The sequence below is a fragment of the Telopea speciosissima genome, chromosome 2 (assembly GCF_018873765.1).
Source record: "Telopea speciosissima isolate NSW1024214 ecotype Mountain lineage chromosome 2, Tspe_v1, whole genome shotgun sequence".
Lineage (NCBI taxonomy): Eukaryota > Viridiplantae > Streptophyta > Magnoliopsida > Proteales > Proteaceae > Telopea > Telopea speciosissima.
The window spans coordinates 70,208,530-70,231,684 of record NC_057917.1 but is presented as its reverse complement, the minus strand read 5'-3'; the positions used below and the strand labels follow the sequence as shown (position 1 = coordinate 70,231,684).

The window sequence follows — 23,155 nt, the reverse complement described above, 5'->3', positions numbered from 1 at the left end:
ACGGTATCATGGGGCATACTTTACATAAACTTGGGCCCTAATTAATCTGCCACGTAGTGGATATTAGCTCTGACCAGCTAACGTCCTACGGTCAGACCTAATTACTGCTTATTTATGGTGTATTATGCTTCAAAGCTGTATTTTTGCATGTATCTTAAGCATTTCCATGTGTATCTTTAACTTATCTTGCGTCTCTTAAAACCACAGTCTTTTAATACTGTTTTATGCTGGTGGATCTTACTCTTTTAATTGTTGGTTTGGATATTTTGTTTGTAACTTTGTTGCTAATCAGTGAAATTAAATAATATATGTTGATACTCTTATTGTTAATGTAATGGACATCTACTTTGGTTCTTGAAAATAAAAAATAGTAAGGAGTTATCAGCTACAGATAATTGATATTGCTGTAACAGTGCTCATAGTTCACCAACCATGTAAAATGTTTGAACTCGGCAGTTCTCAACTTCCTATACTTTTAATTCTGCAAATGCTTTCTTTACCCCCCCTCCCCAAAGGAAAAAAGGAGAAAAGATATGAGAAGAAAAATTGATGTTACTTTAATATATTTTATTTATCATATTTCTAATCATTGTCTGTTTTATCTGATTCTTAACAGATCATCTCGATTGTATATATTTCAAGGACCATTAGAGTTGATGCCACCAGTAAGACTTCACTATCACTATAATTTGCTAATGACAAAACTGAGTATTTGATGTCTATGACTTATTCTGTCAGATATGTTGTTTCTGGAATATTCATCCCAATGGCAAGGCTTTATATATATTTTTTCTGCTTCACTTCGTTACTGCGTAGGATGGCATTATGTTTTCCCTCAGCTCAAGGGCCTGCTGATTGCATTGCATTTTCTCATTCCATGTCATGCCTAATGTAATCTGCATGCATTGACTACATCCCCCATTAGAGGTTAACGCACACATATATCAAAGATGTTTCAAATTCTAATTGATTTGACAAAGTTATGGACAAATTCAGACAGTGTAGTTAGATCTCAGAGTTATATAGTTCAATAAGAATTCCAAGAGCATAGTTGTTAGGGCATCGACTAGGCATCCAGGTTCCTTATTGGGTCCAAGGTGACAACAGTCACAACACGCCTTGTTTTCTGCAAGAAATGCGACCGCCGTGGATGCCTAGGAGTCACTTTGTGGCCTTGTGCCCGTATGCCTTATATTATATCAGTTTTTGACACTTCACGAGTTTACACTGATTTATGTTTATTTGCTTTATTTTTTTTTATGAATGTGCTTATTCTATATCCTTTGCCTTGTTTATTATATATTGGTTTTTTCATATTAGGTCATTACTATCATAATTATATTATATTGCATTGATATGATTTCGATGTTACGTATAAACATAAGTATATATCATTGCTCTATTACTTATACTGCGTGCCTAAGGCACCTTGGTGATGCCTAGGCGGGGGTGCCTTGTCGCCTAGGTGCCCCTACAACACCTTGATCGCCTAGTTTCCCTGACAATTATGTCCAAGAATATATATATGTTGTCATGAGATCTAGCTGTGAATCTTATTAAAAGGGGCTTCAAGTTTTTGCTTTTGTCCATGTTGTACAAATAATAATATCTTGTTTTTGGAGCAAGTAATGGAATACTTGCTCCTTGGCTGATAAAAAGAAAGTATCTATGTATACCTTTAGTTTTCAGTTTTTGATATGATGAATGCAATATTTTGAAGTGCATTCAGATTTCTTCCCTTTTGAACAAGACTAGAATCTTGGGCATCCAAGTTGACTTGGGTAAGTTCTGACAAAAATACCGGAAAGGTATCATTCATTAGAAAAATATTGTCTGGGTATTAATGCAGAACAGGATTTCCATTTTTAGGTTATAGTTTTGTATTTTAGTAGTTTAATTTTTATATGCTTATTTGAATACTTTGCTATTGCTTTGGAGATCTATGCTCTATCTGAAGGTGCAACCACCTTCAATTTTTAGTTCTTATTGCTTCATAATCCTAGATGTGATTTCCTTTCTTCATAGTTGTGTACTTCATTTTTCATATGATTAATGTACTTGTCTCTGACCTTCTACAATTCTTTGCTGATGACATGTAAAAATTCCCTCTAAATCATAGGTTTCTAATATCCTACATCAAGTCAAGTGTGTTTTGGCTCATGCAATTATCAGTACCTTGCTGCTGGAAGCATTTGGAAATTAGTTCTAATAACTTTTTCTTAAATTGTGAGCAATGTTTCTGTAATTATTTGTTTATTACTTTATTTTTGGTGAAAATATTACACTGTTATTTTTTGTTATTTCTTTGGGAGGACCCCATTTAGTTGGGATAAGGCTGAGTTGAGTTGATTTTTTTTTTGTTTTTTTATTTTTTTCTGGGGAGGGGGGGTTCTTTTCTTATAGACAAATGGTGGGAATAGAAAAAAAAAATGTAAAGGCCTTTCTCTGCCAAATGAATGTTTGTCCTCTTGTTGCTGCATTGACATGTCTGGTAGGAAGCTTAGAAAAATAAGTCGATTTGAGTCATCTTCATATTTAATTGTAGTCTGTCTTGTGAGCCTTTGCTCCTTAGATCACGTTTTGTCCTCAGTAGAACAAATAAACCATTGGAATAGACGAATAGTACCGGCGTACAACATGTGTATGTTTTATTTTATTTTATTATTAAAGTAGTGTTGTTACTTCCATGAATCTACTCTGAATAAGTTCATTTGTCTGATCAATCTTGGATAGAACATATACAAATCTAAACTCATTTTTAGTCATATTTCTTTCCCCCTAAATAGTTTCCTCTCTCTGTCTCTCAGGTGTATTTTGAGCATCTGTTTCATCCAATTAGCAGTTTAATGCTTGGACTAGAATTTTCTTAGAATGTGCTGAGTTACTTTATTTTGCTGATTTCCTGTTGCTTGAGGTGACTTATAGTGGCTGAATTTTTTTCGAATGTGTTGATTTACTGTATTTTTCTGATTTCCTGTTGGTTGAGGTGACTTACAGTGTACCCATCTTGTAGGAAGCTGATTTAAAAAATATTCGAAATGCTAAGATTAAAGAGGAGATGGAAGATCGTGAAGCTTCTCTTTTACGAGCCAGAGTTGAAGCCTCTCTTGCAGATGGTATCTCATGGGGAATGGCTGATGATGCAATTGAAGAGATTGAGGTTGGGCATTTGTGGGACATTCCGATATGTGCTTTCTCGGCTGTAATTGATTTCGATGAAGTGCTACATGCAATGTTGTACAACATCCTTTGAATATTTGATTGTGCTCCAATTTAGAAATTGGTGTTTTGCAAGATTTTTGGAAGACTTTTTTCCCTTATGGGGATGAGTAACAAAGTAATGCAGGTGCATTATTTGTTTGCTATCTTAGTGTCAATCTCCATTGGTCTTCTGGAAATCAAAAAATAATTATTGAACTGAATTTATTTATTTTTTGTTAGGTGAATGCAAAGTCTATCCTGTTACATTCATGGATTTCTTGTGTAGCAATAAAGAGACAACAGAATGAAATTGTTTGTTGTAAATGATCTGTTGTTTTCTTTCCTGCCTTCCCGGAGCAAACTAAACTAGTAGATAGAGGTCTTTATAACATGCTTTATTTAATTTTTCCCCTTTTATTGACTCTGTTGTTGGACTATGTTCTCTTCACTTCTGAATTTTCTATTTCTTTATAAGATGTAATTAGATGTAGATTTCTGTATTCATTTACTTTTCCCACTAACTGAATTTTTTTCAAATTTCTAGGAGGATGTTGAAGAAGTAACTTGGCAAACCTTCAAAGGTCAGCTTACTGAGAAGCAGGAGAAGACCCGTAACAAAATCATTAAAAGAGCAGAGAAGGCAAGTGACTGCTCATTTTTAGGATTGTCTCTACAAACATATAGTTATCTTATTGTAGTTACTTTATTGCCATCATAAGGATGCCTAACAGAGTCATTTCAAAACTATGCTTTTTTTCCTCCTCCTAGTTGATTGTGCTCAATTTTTTCCTATGACTCTCTTTCCAGTCTTACTACTGAAATTAGTCATGTTGCTTCGGGTTTTGTTTGCTCTCAATTTTGTCCTATGACGCTTTCCAGTCTTACTACTAAAATTAGTTACGCCACTTCAGGCTTTGTTTAACTTCTGTTTTCTAATCCCCCCCCCCCCCCTCCCCTTTTTCTTTTTTTTTCTTTCTTTCTGTGGTATCGATATATGCCATGAAAAGTATGGTTAATGACTTCCTGATAGGTCTGAAGTTCTAATGATGTTGAATATTGGAAAAAGATTCTTACCTTCTAAGGAACTTCCTCATTTTCCACTGAAAAAAAAGATGAGGAACTTTTTCACAGTGCATAGGTTCTCTTAAGATTAGATCTTTCGTCGTAATAGAGTTTACAACATTCATTCCTCTTTCACAAGTTTATTTGTTAATTATGTTAAGATATTTCTGGTCAATGAATATCAGATCGTGATTATTATGTCATGCTTTTCTTATAAAATTTGGTCCATACGTTACATTACTAATGCTGCTTCTTTGGGGCTGTAGATTGCTAATATGAAGAAAGAAATAGATGCTATTCGAGTAAAGGACATAGCTCAAGGTGGGTTAACGCAAGGCCAACAAACTCAAATTGCTCGAAATGAACAAAGAATAGCTCAGGTCAACCCTCTACATGAAAAGTTTCATCATGCATCTTTATTTGTAAATTTTGGTTTTAGTGGGGGGCAAGTTAATTTGTATATATATTGAATAGATTATGGAGGAGCTTGAGAACTTGGAAGAGACCCTGAATGAAAGTATCCAAGAAAGTATTGGTGCACGAGCTGGAAAAACGGTTCATGGTAAGATGAAAGGAGATGTAGAGGATGAAGAAGAAATTCCTAGGTAAACCACCTTGGTAGCTCTCTGCTAGAGTAATTTTTATTTTCATTCTTTCTGGAAATGTAAGCATGATCAGGTCTGACACGTAGTAGTCTTATATTCTCACCACCTTGTCTGAATGCTCAAATGTTGTTCTGACACTTAGGCTATGTTTGGCATGCATTCCCATTATGAGAATACGCATTTTCATTCTCAAAATGTAGTATCCATTCTTAACTGGGAATGAGAACATTGTTTGGATACATGTTTGGCTAAAATGCGTTCTTGATTTTAGAATACTCAGGCATTTCATCGAACACCTAATGGGCAAAATCTATTTGTTCTTCAGCTCCTAAACCAAACCTACCGGAGGTGCTCTAGCCAGCCTAAACCAGTAAAGGGCCACTGGTTTGCCACAAAGCAGCTTAGTTGGCACTTCAAAACCAGAGCCAACCCATATGAACAAGCAAAATTCGGGTGTGCACACCCTGGACCCATTGATCGAATAGATTGGACATTCGAAAGATGGTCAAACTGTGTGGTTATGGGTCTTTCTACGAATTGCGACCCAAAAAGTACTCCTTGTCCATGTTGGTTCTGCGTTCCTGCTGAGTTGACTATTAGATTATCATGCAGTGTTCCTGTAGCGTCGGCCATAGTTGATCCCAAATTTTTGGCATGCACTTTCTCCCAATTCCATGTAAAATTTGAATTCTCAAATAAGCCCACGACAATTGAAACCAGGAGTCAAGGTCAAAGGGCATCAGGGTGTATAGAACCCTTAATCGGATATCCTCCAGCTTTAGTGGAACTAAGAGAGTTTTGGTTTTTGAAGAGATGGTTTGATGGGGGGAAGCAAGAACATTCTGAACAGATGAAGCCAAGGTTTCTGTGCCTTCATGGCTTCAGAACGAGTGGTGAGATCATGAAGAAACAGGTCTACAAGTGGCCAAAATCGATTCTGGAGAAGATGGATCTTGACTTCGACGATGGGCCTTTCCCTGCAGAAGGGAAATTAGACTTCGAAGGAAAATATTTGATCCTCCGTATCTGAAAATTGTGGTTCAATGAGGAATCTGTACCTGTGGATATCCCGTTGCAGGGGGGAAAAGAGGGAGGTGTGTGTGAGAGAGAGAGAGGGGGGCATCACTGTTGTTCATCCTCTCTTACGTTGTGTTATTCCGCGAAAACAAGGCCTGCTACAGAACGAGAATGTGGAAAGGGTTAAAACTGTGTTCCAAAATGGGCCTTGTTCTTGAACCCATTCCAATATTTGAGAATGAGTATGAATACCAAACGGTGTTTTATACATTCCAGAACATATTCTCAATCCAGAATGCATACCAAATGCAGCCTTAGATTCCTCAGTTAGATCTGGATGGACCACCCTATTTTGAACTTCTGACTTATTGAACCATCTTTTGATTTTTTGTGTGACTGCATCCATTGGAAAAAAGTTGCACTGGTGAACCGTTTGGCATGGTTGAAGCTAATGTGTTGTTACATTATGGGTATTATATAACAGAGGACTGTATTCCCTTTGTGATTTTTGTCATAAATGATTTGTACTTTAACTAGCATATGATTTGTTTGGAGGAGAATTTCAATTTGTCATAAATGATATCTACTTTAACTAGCATGTTACTTGTTTGGAGGAGAGTTTTAGATCATCATGTTGCAGTAGTTTAATGGCTCAAAACTAATAATAGCAAGTATTTTCATTGCTGGCCCCTACATAAACACCAATTTTTGTACATTCTCCAGTGATGAGGATGAGTTCTATGATCGGACAAAGCAGAAGCCTGCCATCCAAACGAGTGGTGACCACCAGTCGATTGAGACAGCTGAGACTCTTCTTGATAAGAAGGACACTATCACTAAAGAAATGGAAAAAAAGAGGGAGCTACTTTTGACTGAGAAGAGTAGAACTGTACCAGAGACTGAAGGTGGAGCTGAGGGTGGTGATTCCCTTGATGCTTACATGACTGGGCTTTCGTCTCAACTTGGTGAGTAGTTTCTTCGAGCCTTTGATTTCATAAAACATTTTGTCATTTGATATTTCTATTTTTATTTCAGAGAAAGGTTAGATGAACCTGGGATTAGTTAAACATGTATCATGGTTTTGTGGAAATTTTACTTTCCATGTAAACATAATCAAGATCTGGCCTTGCACTACTTGAATCATAAATTGTAACAACACATACAAGGAGAAGAAGTGCATACTATTCACCACAGAGAGATTTCTGTTAGCCATTAAGGTTGATCACCACCTGCGAGCAAAACCTTGGAACCTCTAGATTTCTCTCTCTTCTTCCCTCTTCAGTGCACCTTAGCAATGGGGCTATATGGATACAATACGGGATACAGAGAGTACCTAGAGTCCTAATTTTACACTTCCACCTATTTTAGCCTAACCAAACTACCTGTTCAGATCAGATCCTGGTTATTTGGCTTCTAGTTGGTCTCCTACCATTCTAGAACTACATTAGTAACATCAATTAGAATCCAAGTTACCGAGTTGAAATCAAAACAAATAATGGCATAATAGGTAAGTCATTGGTCATGTGGACCATACATAATAGGATAAAATCAGTACAGGTTTCCCATCCTGTAGTTTCTCTTGTCATTATTTTTCTTGGTCAGTGTATGAACATTATAACACTTGTCATATATATGCAGTCTCTAGCTTAATGGAGTTCTAGTCCAGAATCGAGCAAAAGGGTTATTTGCACACTCTAGGAATGGCGTGCTTTCGTATTCAATCCTCAAGCTGAATTTGGACTTTATAACTGCATGTATTTTGGATAAGCACAGTAATTTGTGTGAGGATGCAGGAAGTTATCAGATAATATGAAATTCACATGCCTGTATATACAGATTCTTGTACATTTATGTCATTGTTCACACATTCTTGGGTATATTTTTCAAAATTCCTTCGTTTCTGGTTTTTATTGGGTGTGTAGGTTGGGGGGGGGGGGGGGAGGGGTATGTTTATACAATTGAGTTGATTTTGTTTTGTGAATGATAAGGTAAACAATTTTACTATTCCTGACAACAATGTCTGACATCTACCAGTGCTCAACACAACAATGCAACTTGAGAAGGAATTTTCTGTTCTGCATTCTGAATTGGACAGGGTTGTCTACTTGTTGAAAATTGCCGATCCAACTGGAGAAGCTGCTAGGAAAAAAGATTTCAGAATGCAGGCATCAAAATCTAATCAACAAGATATTCCCAAGTCTAGCACCATGAAGCAGCCTGCGGTGAAAAAGAATAAAAGCTCGGTTTCAGAAAAAGTTGAAAATGGCTCCTTGATGCATGGAACTCCAAATGCTAGTACAGATGCAAGTAAGCCACCAGAGACTGATAACAATGCCTCTGACTCTATAGATAGCAAAGCACCTGCATACACTGTTACAAAGCCTCTGTGGCTTGGGGCTACTCTGGACAGAGAGGTAAAAGAGATTCAACAAGAAACTCCATTAAATATACCCGAATCTGATAAGTTTGTTGACTACAAAGATCGAAAGAAGATCCTTGGTGCTGTAGATGATGCTCTGCAGAAAAAGGAGTCTGATTTGGAAAGTGCAGGCCCTGGTCTAATAATAAGGAAACGAAAGCAGGTTGAAAAGCATGAAGGGGGTGACACTAGGGCTCCTGAACAGTCAACATCTGTTACAACTGAAGCTGAAGCCTCAGCTGCAGATGCTGTGGCGCTTCTGTTAAAGCACACACGTGGAGTTATTGCGTCAGAGGATGATGGAATAGATGAAAACCAAAACATCCAAGCTGGGACTCAACCTAGAAAAGATGGTTCGAAGTCCAGTCAACCTAGAAAGGATGGTTCGAAGTCCAGAAGAGTGCTTGGTCCTGATAGACCTTCCTTTCTTGACAGTAGTAGTCCAGATTATGAATCATGGGTGCCTCCTGAAGGTGAGCCAACTGCGAACTCACCTCAGAATTTGGTGAATTTTTATGCTAAAGCTGTTTGTTATACTCAGGTTTCCATTTTGGATTGATACTGATTTTGGTTGTATGCAGGACAATCAGGTGATGGACGTACTTCATTGAATGATCGTTATGGATACTGATTCAGTCTCTGATTTTCTTCTGCTTGATCTAACCTTAATACTTTTTATCGAACTACCGCACACCCAATCTATGTTTAGATATGCGCTCTACACCTGGTATAAGGTATTCACAACCTTGAAGCTGAACATGTTGGGTCCAATGCTTCAATTCAAGCTTTCCAGGTTGAAGGGCGCTCCAGGAACTCCTGCAGCTTAGTAGCTAGTTTATAAAATTGGTGAAGATGCTTTAAATGCAAGGAAATAGTTGAAGCCATAGACATAAATGCTTTGTGAAGGTCACCTCTTGAAAAAACTAGTCATGCTTACTACAGTGTGGATGAATTTGATGTGATTAGCTTCTTCAGTAGGTGGCTTTGTATAGTGATGACTTTTCCATCCTAGGTGTTGACTCTACCTCGTTCACATCCGATTTACCTTCTATGGAGAGTTACCTAATGTTTGAAGAGTTCTGCTGCCAACTCTTAACCTAATATTAAAAAGCTAGACCCACTTTTAGCTTTTAAAGCCCTTTGTCGTATGTGAATGGATAAAAAATTAAGGGTAATGTACACATACCACCCTTGAGGTTTGCCGAAAGGATAATTTTATCCTTTAGTTTTGAAAAATTCTGCGTACCCCTCATGAGGTTTGCAAACAGTAACAAATAAGCTCATTCCGTTAGTTCATGACTAACACAGTTAAAAATAAGAGGTGATCTGATAAAATTACTTTTGTTAAAAAATAAAAAAAAAAAAACTTGCAACTCATCTTCCCCAGATCGATTGGGGAAGATGAGTTGTAGCTTGCAAAACCCTTTCAATCCTTAAGGAATTTAGGGTTTCAAATTGGGAAAAAATCCTAAATCAAAACCTTTTTGTCCACGTGAGATACTCACTACCATTTATTTCTCCCTCAGCAACACAGGCTCACCAGCCCTGCTATCGACTTCCCCCGCCTTCTCGGCTGCAATAATCCCCCACCACTACACAAGGATTAGGGTCAATAGGATCGCTAGTATTCTGGTCAGCAGTAGGGCAACTAAGATATGGATGAAATTATGGTTGAATGGTCTATTTGTAAAGGAGAACTGATGTAGATCGAAGCACTACGAAGCAAAGTACCAAAGACATAGTTCATTGAAGCTGCTGACCATTAGAAACTGTTCTGCTGAATGTTCCATCAAGTACAGTTGAATACTCAAGAGCATTCCCTGCGGTTACTTGTGTTGATGTTTTCTGCAACAATACTTCAAGCTCAGGAAATTCCAGATCCAACCAGTAGATTCAGTCATTATTTTAACAGCAAAGCATCCTACCCAGGCCCGCCCTTCGATGATGAAATTGGATTGATCCAATGGCTGAAAGTTGTTTTTTTTTTATAAAATGGCTGAAAGTTAAGTTACTAGTTTCAATTTTACTTTCTAATTTTGTAGCCCTGTTGTAGCTCCTAATCCAACCATCAGAACTGACAGAGACTCTGAAGAAACACTCCCTCCCAAGAACCCTACACTCGACTGGATTGGTTTCCCCAACAAAGGAGTCTTGTTACAAATTTGAGCCTTACTTTTTAATTCTGAGAACCACTAATGTCATAATCTGACCATCAGATTTAATAGTCATTTGGGAATGTTATTCTGTATCTAGTCCCTAGTTCTTACCATCGATTGAAAAGATTTGTCCATCTGAGACGTTTGTTTTCTATTTTGAGGTCTAACATATTAATACATTCCGAGGCTGCTAGTTTTGTTGACTGAAGAGGATATTCTGCTGTTGTATTCCTTGTGACCCTACTGCTGAACAGAATACTAGCGATCCTATTGACCCTAATCCTTATGTAGCGGTGGGGGGTTTTTTGCAGCTGAGAAGGTGGGGAAGTCGATAGCAGGGCTGGTGAGCCTGCGTTGCTGAGGGAGGAATCAATGGCCATGAGTATCTCAGGTGCGCAAAAGGGTTTTGATTTGGGATTTTTTCCCAATTTGAAACCCTAAATTCCGTAAGGGTTGTAAGGGTTTTGAAACCTGCAATTCATCGATTGGGGAAGATGAGTTGCAGGTTTTTTTTTTCTTTTTTCTTTTTTAGCAACGGTAATTTTGTCAGTTCACCTCTTATTTTTAACAGTGCTAGTCATGAACTGACGGAATGGGCTTATTTGTTACTGTTTGTAAACCTCAGGGGGGTACATAGATTTTTTCAAAACTGGGGGGTAAAATTATCCTTTCGGCAAACCTCAGGGGTGGTATGTGTAAATTACCCAAAAATTAAAGGAAAAAGAAGGCCCAGACATAGGAAGGATGAAATGACCATCCTGCCTCCTGTGAAATAAAAAATCTCACCCTTGTTGGATGCTCTTGTGTAAACTCTTATTGGTCCCATGCTGGTGTAGGGGCCACGCAGCTTGGGCAGCAATCCTCCTCCCTTTAAATTTTTTTTTTTCTAATGAAAAACAAATTGCAAAATGCATTAATGAGGAGGGAAGATGAGATCTACAATATTGTTACAATTTCTGCATTTCCTACTTTTAGCCATAGTGGCTAAAATATGACTTGGAGAAATAATGTGTATATTCTTTTTAATAATAGTGACAGAATCCAGTGAGTTTTTACCCAAAAAAGAAAACACAATCCAGTAAGTGAAAACCTGCATCAATATCATATAAATGAGAAAAAAAAAATCCTCCATGGCCAAGGATGTTCTTGTTGGTGTGTAAGCCAATTTACCAGTTCCATGGAATGCCCCCAGATTTCTATTGTTTTGCATCTCGGAAGTGTTACTTTGACCCCTAGCTTCCTTCAGCTTCTTGTGGTCATCTTGCCTAGCTAAAATTTATATATGCCGCAATAAGTTGGTGGTTAGAAATAAGTATTGAACCCAGCCTGCTTCCTTGGATGATGGATAGAAAAACCCGTCTGTGATAGAATCGAATGATCTACTGTAGGAAGGTCAAGTAGAAAGATAATGTAAGGACTAAGGAGGGTGGTGTGAATAGTGATCAGGGAATATGTCTTCTATGACATGTCGGAAATTCAAATTCAGATCTTGAACCAATATTGAGATCAAGTTAAAGATGGCAATGGGATTGGCACGTTCATTACAAAAAAACAAACCTCCATCTTGTTTCTGTTTGTCTAAAGAAAATAGGCTGATGACGATGTGAGATGGGTGTCCAATAGCAGATTTTCAGAGTAATATGTTGCGAAGATCGGACACAAATTTGAATAGAAACACAATCAAAATTGCATTTGAAGCAGGGGATCTGCAATTCAAACAGATTTTTTATATAAAATTATAATCAAACGATATCGTCTTCGCACCAAAAGCTAGATTCGAGTTTAAAATGATAAAACACATCTATCCTAAAAGTTTCGGTCAATTCACACCAAGGGCAAAATGGTTACTTTTCTATACGATATTTGAGAACACTGTTGAATTCAATTCATCATTGTCTCGAAGGTCCTTAAAGGAAACAAAATCTAAGTATCTACAGAATTCTACAGTACCCTACCATGTTAATTACTTTTTAAAGTTGATGAACATGCATTTCAAGTTCGGTTTGACAATGTTGTGGGGGTTGCATTGGTTGCAGGTGGACATTGCTTTCCTCTAATCACCTTTTTTTAAAATGGCTTTTCATTAAAAGCGCAGGGTCGATGAAGGGATTACCCATCAATGCGAACAACCAAAAGCAGTTGTGCATTTGCATCAAAATAAAAAAATTAAAAAAAGCAGTTGTGCATCTGCATCCGTTTGTCCAAACTCACCGAAAAGGTTACATTGATTAAAGTATCACTTTTGAGTTCTTCTCTTCCTCCCCTTAAGGCTAGGCTGCATGCCTGCATGAAGGGGTTGGATCCGGCTCCTCTCCAGCCGCAGGATGTGCGGCTGGGGTGCCCCGATACACACATCAACACACATCCTGACGTGTTGGGGTGTGGATCGGGGCTGGGATTCTCCAACTGCACGATGTGTGTTATATATAAGGATGTAAACGGATCAAATTCGGTCGGATAGTGGTATTATCACATTCATATTCAATTATATTTGGACGGATTCAAATAATATCTTTTCGATTTTCGGACGGATTCGAATATTATCCTATCCGTTGACATCTTTACTGTTTTGTTGATGAAGGTTAGGGTTAAGACTTGAGAGTTCAGCAACTATCCTTTTTTCTACGCTTCTTAGTTTTTTATTTTTTTATGTTTTTTACTTTTGATTTTATCTTGTATTGATATGTGATTCCATGTATCACAATGCATAAAACAATATATATAAACCAATAGAAAATCTAGAAAAAGAATCACATTATCTTAACATATGAATTATAAAAATAAAAAAACTTAATCGGATAGATGGACACAGATATATTTCAGACATTTTATTACCATCGGATTGCTAAACGAATCGAATAATAATCGATTCGATAGGGGGATTATCATATTCGTACCCTATTAGTTTTCGAACGGATTCGAATCTACTAAACAGATACAAATGTGGATCAAATATGAATTTTCAAATATCCATTGACATCCTTAGCTGCACACCGTGTAGTGGGAGAGGAGCCCAATCCTGGCCAATCTGGGTTGGTTATCCCTGAAAACTGGGTTTCATAAAATCCATTTGTCTCGGGTATCGAATCTGTTTCCATCCCCGAATCCAACAAAAATGTATTCGAATATTCGATAGATATATACCACAGCACTTAGAAAAATCTAATCCTTTTATTAGAGAAGGTAAACAAAGAGTCAATACTGTACTATCTACTCTTAATCTAATCCCAGTATTTAGTCTTACTTACTAAAGAAGGTACAACAAAAGTCAACATATATCTATCTATTTAATCTAATCCCTCTATTTAGCCTCAAGAGATCACTTATTTGGTCGTGTAGCCCTTGCACCAGCATGGGGGCCAATGAAAATACGCACAAGGGTATGAATATGGATGGGATTTTTTATTTCAAGAAAGATTGGGTGATAATTTCACATGCTCTTGTATTTGAACTCTGGACACAATTTTGTTTCCTTATAAATAATAGAGAAAAATTCTCTGTGGGGGAGAGACCGGCACGCCTAGACATAGAGTGGGGCCAACATGCATGCACAGGGCCCACGCTCCCCCCACCCCAAGACTGTTCACCTTCATATAAAAAAAAGTCACTAAAAGGTATTCTTGTCTTCTTGAGCTTTGTGGATGGGGTCACTATTATTACTGTGCCATAGAAGCCTGAATCAACTCTAGAGCCATTGAATGAGAATTTGAGAATCCTAGAGAGTAGTACAGAAAATAGTCCTGCCGGTTAGAACTCGGCAGCCATATCAGGTCGAATAATTATCATCTCCAATTCGTGGGTACCTCCAATTCCTTCAATTCCTTTAATTGGGGGGAGTGGACCCCACCTTGGGCAGTGTTTTTGGGTAAGGGTAGGGTGGTCATTTTCATCCCATGTGAGGAATTGGACGACTTGAAAGGGGCAACGAATTGGAGGGGATAACGATTCAGGTCAGTCAGGTAGAAACAAAATTTGTCAAAAGGTAAAACATACCATGACACCATTTGAAGAAAAACATGCCTAAACCTATAAAATTCTCTTTTGGTGCAACAAACATCATCAGTTTTGACTTGGGCAGCTCCCCTGGTTCAACAAGGTGGTAACCCACCAGTTGGGTCACCGACTGGGATTTTGAAATAATACTGGTGGTCTCCAGGTGCTTTGTTTTCTCTGCAATAGCCAATGGAATTACGAGGGGAAAAAAAAAAAACTAAAAAAAATTTCAAAACTCAGTTAATATCAAATTTAAACAATGAGAGTTAGCCAATATAAATTGTACAATTCAGCAATCCCTTTGCTTTCCTCAAAATGTAAACCTTATAGAAACCATGAAACAAGACTGAATTAAACTCTATCCATTTCTTTCATGTTTTGCTGACCAAGTCCATTTCTTCCTTGTTTTGCTTCTCCATATTGACTTGAAGGAAGCAACACAAATCATAAAGCTCATTTATTGGAGAAGTATCACCCACTTTCAGTTGGAAAACAATATAAATTAGAGAGATTTTCAATAAGGTGTCTCTTGTTTCTTAAACAATATATTTAAAGTATCTTCTTCAGCATAAATTACAGAGCATTCTGGATTTGCAGACTTGGGTTCTAGTACTACTGTGATACTGGAAGACCCACTTGATGCAGTGGCTCGGGTTGGATGTCGGTAAGCTTTCTAAGCCTTATTTACTGCTTCCAAAACATTTCATGTTTTATTAGTCTAATAAATCAGAGATTTTATTGAGTTTGGAAGACTAGAGATATCATAAAACATGGCGAATTTACTGATAAATTGAGGATTTAACTTTGTGTCATATGCTGCCAACAGTTTTTGCTCACTGTGGCACATGGATTAGATCATTTGAGATACAGATCACAAGTTTGATCAGAGTCCATATATGGTCATGGGGAAGAACACATTAATCAAAACATAGTTACTGATACCTGATCATATTCAATCTAATTTTTTTTTTCTTCCTTTTTTCATTATTTAACAAAAATATGTACTTACATGCACTAGAATTTAACTATCAAATAAGCCTCTGGGTATTGGTGTCTGCATCTTCTCTTTAAGTTGACACCCACAAACCCTGAAACATACCAGGCAGCACCTAACTCTCAAACCATGAGACAAATTTGATATATTCCCACACCCACAAACAATCTCACCCAGAGAAGAAGAAAAGGTTGGAAACATGGAGGAGAAAGGAAAATCATCCTGAACTCAAGCAGAAGATTGAATTTCAGTATCTCCTGGTCATGTATGTTAGACTTACTAACTTCTTAGATACCTTATATCTTTGCCTCATTCATATTAAGTCTGATTCTGTGCTAGCAACTTGTTAACTTTAGGGTTTGGAGCACAGTTAGAAGCACGGTTTTTTTTTTGTCTACTTACATCCTAGGTATATAAAATTCTGAGATTACACGACAGCAACAACAACTCAGCCTTATCCCAACTACATGGGGTCGGCTACACGGATCTTTAGAAGGACCAAAAAAAAAAACGATTATCAAAAAAATAAAGAAAAGGGATCACAACTACGAATCGGTCTAAAACAAACTAATTGGGGTCATTTTAGGCCTTCCCCTAGCTCTTTTAGTACCTTCAATCTGAATCAAGTCACTCCTCCGAACTGGGGCATCCGGCTGCCTCCATTGAACATGGCCATACCACCTCAAGCTACTTTCTCGTAGCTTATCTTGAATCGGGGCTACTCCCAAACCAGACTAAATGGGCTCATTTGGTCCATACTAATACAAGTATGTTTATGGAAGTTTTTAATTTGTATTTGTTTTTAACTTTCTTTTTTTGTTGTCCTTTTGTTTCAAAATTGGTTGAGTACATTCTTACAGTTTTATGATACACTGCAGTGCACTAAATACTGAGTGGAAATATGTGATCATGTTGCTACCTTGTCATGGTTTAAGAACAAACAATTATGGGGCTTGCTTTCTGGTTTTCCCCTTGTTAAGATTATGTTTAGTATGAATAGAAAACTTACTTCATGTTATTTTATTCTCCTGAGCATAGCTAGTCTCTTTTAACTTTTAAGCACCAGTTACTGAGCTGACCTATGTGACAAGGACATTCTGTTTTGTGAAAATTTATGCTGTGTCTGATACTTCAAATAAAATCAGATTGTCCTGCATAACCTCCTTTCTCTTCACCCCTTCCCCAAACTCCCACATCCAACATAATGAGAAAAGTTGTATTCACTTGTCAGATATTTTTTGAGACTTTATTTTGCAAAGTCAGGTGTTGCATGCTGAGATACTATTTTGATGAGTCTTGCCCATGTCTTGTTTATAGTTATTATCTATATTCCATTGACATAATGACTGTGGTGTCAATTTTTTCTAAATAAATTCTTCAGATATCATTGTTACAGAACTAAATTATTCAAGATACAAACTATATGAATGTATTAGTGCTTCCAAGTTACATAGGACCAAACCAGTTGTTTCAGTTGCACATTATATGCAGGAAAAAGCCCATTTCAGAACTGAAATATCGTTTCTCATTTTGTTCTTCAGTTGGTGGAAGATAGAGAGCCAGTTATTGTCCATGCTCATTCCCTAGTGGCATCAATTTCAGAGATCACTTCCTCGTTGGTTTGCATAGAGATAGAACAGGAAAACTTTATGGAAATTGGCAGCTACCTTGAGCGCACTTCTCCAGTCATAATGGAGTTGCAGACTACTAAGAATAACCCTTCAAATGCAACAGAGATTCTACAGGATATATCCAAAAACATTGATCTTGCCAAGAATCTAGTTGGGAAATGCCTCAAAGGGCCTGATTCAATTCCAGATTTGGAAGTCAGAAGCATCTTACAAAAGCTGGAGGGAGTGATAAAAAACATAGGTTTGGGACTGAGCCTGATACCATGTTCAGCATTCAGGAATCAAGAATATGCAGAAGTTGCAGTGCGATCTCTTTCAAGAGAGATGACAAATGTTCACTTTGAAATCAATCATGTTCAAGCATCAGAACCCAAGGAAACACTACAGTTCCCACCTTTAGAGCATTTATTGGATGATGAAGCAGAAAATGACTTGTATTCTGTTCAAGTCAACTTTTCTGCGGAGAATCTTCAGTCTAAAGATATGCCACTTTCTTTTGATTTTATAAGAGAATTGAGCTACACTGACCCTGGGAACCATGGAAAAAGTAGTACCTGTTCATTGAAGGCATTTCCAAAGGTGGCCAAGTACATGGAGCCTCAGTATGCATCCTTCTTTTGTCCATTGACGAGGAAGATCATGGATGATCCGGTTACTATAGAAAGTGGTGCAACTTATGAGAGATGGGCTATAACTGAATGGTTCAAAAAGTTTGAAGATGGTTCAGAAGATGTCATCTGTCCAACTACCGGGCGGAAATTGGCAATTAGAACTCTAAACACCAATGTAGCACTAAAGACTACGATAGAAGAGTGGAAGGAACGAAATGAAGCAACAATGATCAAAGTTGTGCGGGCCGCTTTGTCAGTAACCAACCCAGACAGTGTGATAGTTGAAGCACTTAAATACTTGCAACACCTTTGCAAAAATAAACAATACAATAAAGTACAGGTGCGCAACATTGGAATGATACCATTGCTTGCTCAGTTTCTGGAGCACAAAGAAAAGAATGTCAGGTGTGCAACACTGGAAATATTACAGTTACTGGCAGAAGAGGATGATGAGAGCAAGGTTTAATTCTTTCCTATATTTAATCTCACGTTCCCCCCCCCCCCCTTTCAGCTTAATCAACATTTTCTGAATTAGCTGAAGTCTGTCAAGGAACATTTTTGGGTACTGTTGCAAGGACCTGCTGCTAGTCATGATCTTGTGTGGGTTGATATAAATGACACTAGCACAAGATTGATGCCTGAGTTTTGAATAACATTCAGTGTGTTTTACCCTCAAAGAAAGCAGCATTTCTCCTCTGCATGATGAGTACCCACCATATTTTGAAAGATTTCCATGGTGGATGGTTTTTGACATGGCTAGCTATATGTTTACATCCTTCATAGCTTAGTATGTCAATCTTTTCTAGTCTTTTTCTTTCATAGCATCAGTCTCAGGATTTCCTATTTGACAGGACACGTTTGTCATTGCCTTGTAGTATGTCATGCAAGGGTCGCATATGATACCTATACCGAGTCGGGTTTTTTTTTTTTTTTTGGGGGGGGGGGGGTTAAAAATAGTTGGCTAAAGATACATTCGTACACATGTGCAGGAAATGATTGCAAAGACAGATGCCATTTCAAGAACAATCAAAATGTTGTTAAGTAACCACCTCCCAGAAAGGCATGCATCCTTGTCATTGTTGATCGAGCTTTCGAGGTCTGAACTGTCGTATGAGTGGATTGGATCGGTTACAGGGTGCATCCTGATGCTTATCATGATGAAATGTAACCATCACTGTGATGCCTTTGCTGCAAAGCAAGCAGATGAAATCCTAAAAAATTTGGAGAATTCTCCCAAAAACATCAAGTGTATGGCAGAAAATGGCCTCTTGGAACCGCTTCTAAAACATCTCATTGAAGGTAAGTCGTCGCACCTACCTCACACTTACACAATAATCAGTATCATTTTGATGAATATATGACTCTAATTGCACACACATGCACCACACAAACAGAGGAAAACAGAGGTAGGGTTCTGTTTCTAACCATCTTCACAGAGGAAGGCTGCTGAAGCAAGCATTCATTATATAGTTTTCAAGCAGAACCTAAGTATAACAGATGCACACTGAAATGTTTTGGAATCTGACATAGGTATAACAATATAATTGTGACATAATTCTATGGGTTCATTTAATGGATTATATAAGAGATTGCATGTTACACATTGAAGATGGAAGCAACAGGAAAAGGGCAAGGGAATAGGATGATAGTCTCATAAAACTTATCTAAGAAATCATACAATCTATCAAGAAAACAAGGACAAACAAGTTTCATTTATATTCAGAAGATTACGGCCCAAAACCTAATCACTCACATCTATTTTTTGATCATCCCACATTTATTTTACTGGTTGAAACACATATAACAAAATCGGCACCCATGCAATAGGGTGGCTCCAGTTTAGCTGTAATATACTTCAGATAATCCTCTATTCACTATTGTTTGTTCACAAAAATTTGAAACAGGGACCGAGGAAATGCAGTTGGAGATGGGAAGTTACCTAGGAGAAACTGTTCTTGGGCGGGACACCAAAACTTTTGTGGCAGAGAGAGCTACTCCGGCCCTGATTAAAATGATTCATAATGGAAACTCTCTAACAAGAAGGGCAGCTTTCAAAGCTCTAGTCCAGATTTCATCCTACCACCCTAACAGCAGCATACTTGTGAATGCCGGTATTGTGCCAATCACGATTGAAGAGATGTTCACACCGAGAATCTACAACGAGTCCATGAGTTTCTTGAGAGAATCAGCTACAATTCTTGCTAACATACTTGAGTCTGGGCCAGCTCTCGAGAACCTCCAAGTGAACAGGAATGGTCACACTATGGTATCAGATTACGTAGTGTACAATGTTGTCCACATGTTCAAGAACTCAGCACCAGATGAACTCAACGTTAACCTCATTAGAATCCTCCTATGCCTCACAAAATCACCAAAAGCAAAATCTACCCTTGTTTCTGTGGTCAAGGAAAGTGAAGCAAGCTACACCCTGATAGAACTGATTGATTCTCCTCATGAAGAACTTGGTATCACATCAATTAAACTACTCATCACCCTTGCACCTTACATGGGATACACACTTTGTGAGAGACTCTGCAGGACCAAAGGTCAACCAGAAAACCTAATCAATAACCAAAGTGAAAGTGATAGAATCACTGAAAAACATGCGGTTTCAGTGAACTTCCTAGCTAAGCTTCCTCACCAGAACCTAAAACTAAATTTAGCCCTCTTCCACAAAAACACTGTGCCCATAATCCTACAAGCCATCAATGAAATTCAAAGTGGAGTGAGGATGGGAAAATTTTCCAATTCTTACTTGGAAGGATTAGTTGGTGTTCTTGTCAGATTCACAGCTACAGTCTATGACCCTCAAATACTCTCATTAGCAAGAGACCACAACCTCACATCAGTGTTCACAGAGCTGCTTATGACAACATCAAGTGATGAAGTTCAAAGGCTATCGGCAACTGGGTTGGAGAATCTCTCAGCAGAATCAATAAATCTATCAATACAACCGCCAGCACAAAAAAACAAGGGACCAAATCTGACAAAGTTACACAGCTTTCTATCCTTTCCTTCGTCGAAGGGGAAGAGATTACAAGTATGTCCTATCCACAGAGGGGCTTGTTCTTCACAGACCACCTTTTGCTTGCTCGAAGCAAAAGCAATAGAGAGGTTGTTAGCATGTTTGGAGCATGAGAATGTAGCAATGGTCAAGGCTGCACTCTCAGCCATTTGTACCTTGTTGCATGACAGGGTTGATGTGGATAACAGTGTGAGCATATTGAGTGGAATGGATGCTATCAATCATGTTTTGAGGGTTTTAAAGGAACACAAACAAGAGGTATGGCAGAAGTCCCTTTGGGTCATAGAAAAATTCTTGACAAAAGGTGGAGACAGATTTGCTTCTGAAATATCGAAGGACAGATCTTTGCCTTCTGTATTGGTAAGTGCTTTACAACATGGGGATATAGCAACAAGGCGGATGGCTGAGAAAATTTTAAAGTGTTTGAATAAGTTCCCTGAATTCAGCACTATTGAGTTTCTCTCCTAGATTATTATTCTTATGATCCTTTTGGTATTACAAGTAGATAAGAATTTAGATTTTTTTTTTTTTGGTAGATAACAGGGCTATTTAGAATTACTTAAAGGGATGTTGTAATTCAAATCAAAATAGATGAAATGAATGTGGTGTACCAATTACAATGTGCTCTGTAGAGAAGAAAGTGATGGTGAGGTATGAGCTCGGCTGTTATGTTTGTGATTTTACCATAGTGGATGTTCTCAAAAATTAAATCCTAGGGCCCATAACTTAGTTAGAAAGCAAGAACATGGATGGTAGGTGAGAGCACAAGAACACCTAAGTGAAATATGAAAAGATAATCCTCAGCCATGAATCTATCTACACATGTAAAGAACAAGAGAGCCACCTCCAATGCCTAGATCCATACCGTTTGAAGCTTATCACTGTCCAACTAATTTAAATTATCAGTTTGCCATGGATTGGATTACATCAAAGTACATTCTCGATCTATATAATACCTTGGTTTGAATTCAAGCTCGTAGAAATTTAATGGAGACCCATCAAAAGTTATAACTAGTCGACAAGAGGATCACAAACTTCAGGTCCAGCAACAGTAAATAAAAACAAGAAATCGAAGAAGGAAGAAGAAGATAGGATAGTCTCTCTCAGACTCGGATCGCTCACCCATGGCCTCTCACCGTATTTTGGTCTCTCACCACTCTCTTACAGAGCCACAGAGCTATTTTTTTCTTCTTCTCAGTTTCATTAATCAAATTCGTGTAAACTACATAGGTTATCCATCATCAAATTTAAAGTGGTTTCTACTTTCTAGGTAGCAAGAATCAGGCGCACCAATTGGATGATATTATCATCTCATTTTGGACTCAAATCTTTCATTGAACGACATTAATGAAAGAGATTTGCAGTTTGAAGCAGAGAGACCCAAGACGTACAGAAGAGAAACACCCGAGACTCTTCTGAACCTTAAATTGCAGTGGGTAGCAGGGAGTTTCTCCGGTTTTCATCTCGCAAGTGAGGTTATGTAATGTATTTTTTGTTCTACCCCAGTCTACAATTTATGGACTGAGAACAACTGACAGAGAATACGGAGATTTTACTTGGGCAGCAGTTTCAATCTCTAAATCCTGGCCTGGTTACGGGTGAACTTACACAGATGGGTCTGAAATTTTTGCGTAATGGGGAAGAGAAGATATGGGCAGTTTCAATCTTGCCATCCCAACCTGGGTATTCCTTAACAACTGCAACTGACACGCCTTCTCGGGTGTCTTATCTGTTTCGTCATGGCAACAGTTGGCCCTCCTTATTCTTGGTTCCTGTATGGTGGGGAGACAATCTTGTACCATCAACTATAGCTGTAGAAACCAAAGGGACTTCTGCAGCAGGTACGAGTATTTCAAATTGATCCTCTGTATCGATATTATTTTTTATTTTTTTGGTAAAGCTCTGTATTGAATTTGATTCCCTGAATCTCCTAGCCATGAGAAACTTAGTTTTCTTTTCTTATTTTTTTTTGGGTTTTGGAGAGGGGGGGGGGGGGGGGGGGATTACACAGGTTTTGAAGAAACTTTAATGAAGGATTTTCACTCCAATTCTTTCATGTGTTCATTTAGAGCTAGAAATGAATTTGGGCAGCTGGCTTCTTAGTTAAGTTCTATTATCCTGTGAATGAGATTATCAAGCTCCCCACTACTACCATCACACGTTTCAACAGGAGAAATGGGCTATTGCGTGATTGCATTTCTTTTCTCTGTTGATGCTTAGAGGAGACATTTCAAATGGCAATGTCAACCCCCCTCCCCCTTTTTTTTAATCCTAGACAGAAAATATTCAAATAAAAGTGTAACTCACTGCTACCTTACCAGTTTATCCCCCTTCCTGGTTTTCTTTTGTATTCCTCCATCTGCTTTCCAATCAAAACCTTTGCTTTCTGTGAATAAAATACTTTTTCTTTCAATCTTTGATTGAAGCCATCACTAATTTTA

The 23,155-nt window shown here is 37.9% G+C and overlaps 2 protein-coding genes across 3 annotated transcripts in view; both read left to right on the top strand.

Moving 5' to 3' along the window:
• The window catches only part of LOC122652436 (kanadaptin), a 47,609-nt gene extending 24,809 nt beyond the window's left edge, over window positions 1-22,800 (top strand). The window contains exons 5-13 of one of the 2 annotated variants that reach the window (XR_006331598.1): window positions 617-665; window positions 3,014-3,160; window positions 3,746-3,841; window positions 4,530-4,643; window positions 4,738-4,868; window positions 6,609-6,850; window positions 7,920-8,777; window positions 8,886-9,282; window positions 22,790-22,800. Coding sequence is in view for 1 of the 2 variants with exons in the window: in XM_043846171.1 (XP_043702106.1) it covers window positions 617-665; window positions 3,014-3,160; window positions 3,746-3,841; window positions 4,530-4,643; window positions 4,738-4,868; window positions 6,609-6,850; window positions 7,920-8,777; window positions 8,886-8,935 (1,687 nt within the window). In the remaining variant the exon portion in view is untranslated. Of the gene's footprint in view, window positions 1-616; window positions 666-3,013; window positions 3,161-3,745; window positions 3,842-4,529; window positions 4,644-4,737; window positions 4,869-6,608; window positions 6,851-7,919; window positions 8,778-8,885; window positions 9,426-22,789 lie in introns of those variants that run through there. The other variant, XM_043846171.1, reaches the window with a different exon arrangement.
• Window positions 14,940-21,191, top strand: LOC122652435 (putative U-box domain-containing protein 42). Its single transcript, XM_043846170.1, has 4 exons — window positions 14,940-15,117; window positions 16,989-18,149; window positions 18,679-18,988; window positions 19,594-21,191. The coding sequence occupies exons 1-4, from the start codon at window positions 15,112-15,114 to the stop codon at window positions 21,180-21,182; spliced, it is 3,066 nt and encodes a 1,021-aa protein (XP_043702105.1). The 5' UTR covers window positions 14,940-15,111; the 3' UTR covers window positions 21,183-21,191.
• Window positions 22,801-23,155: the final 355 nt, after the last annotated feature.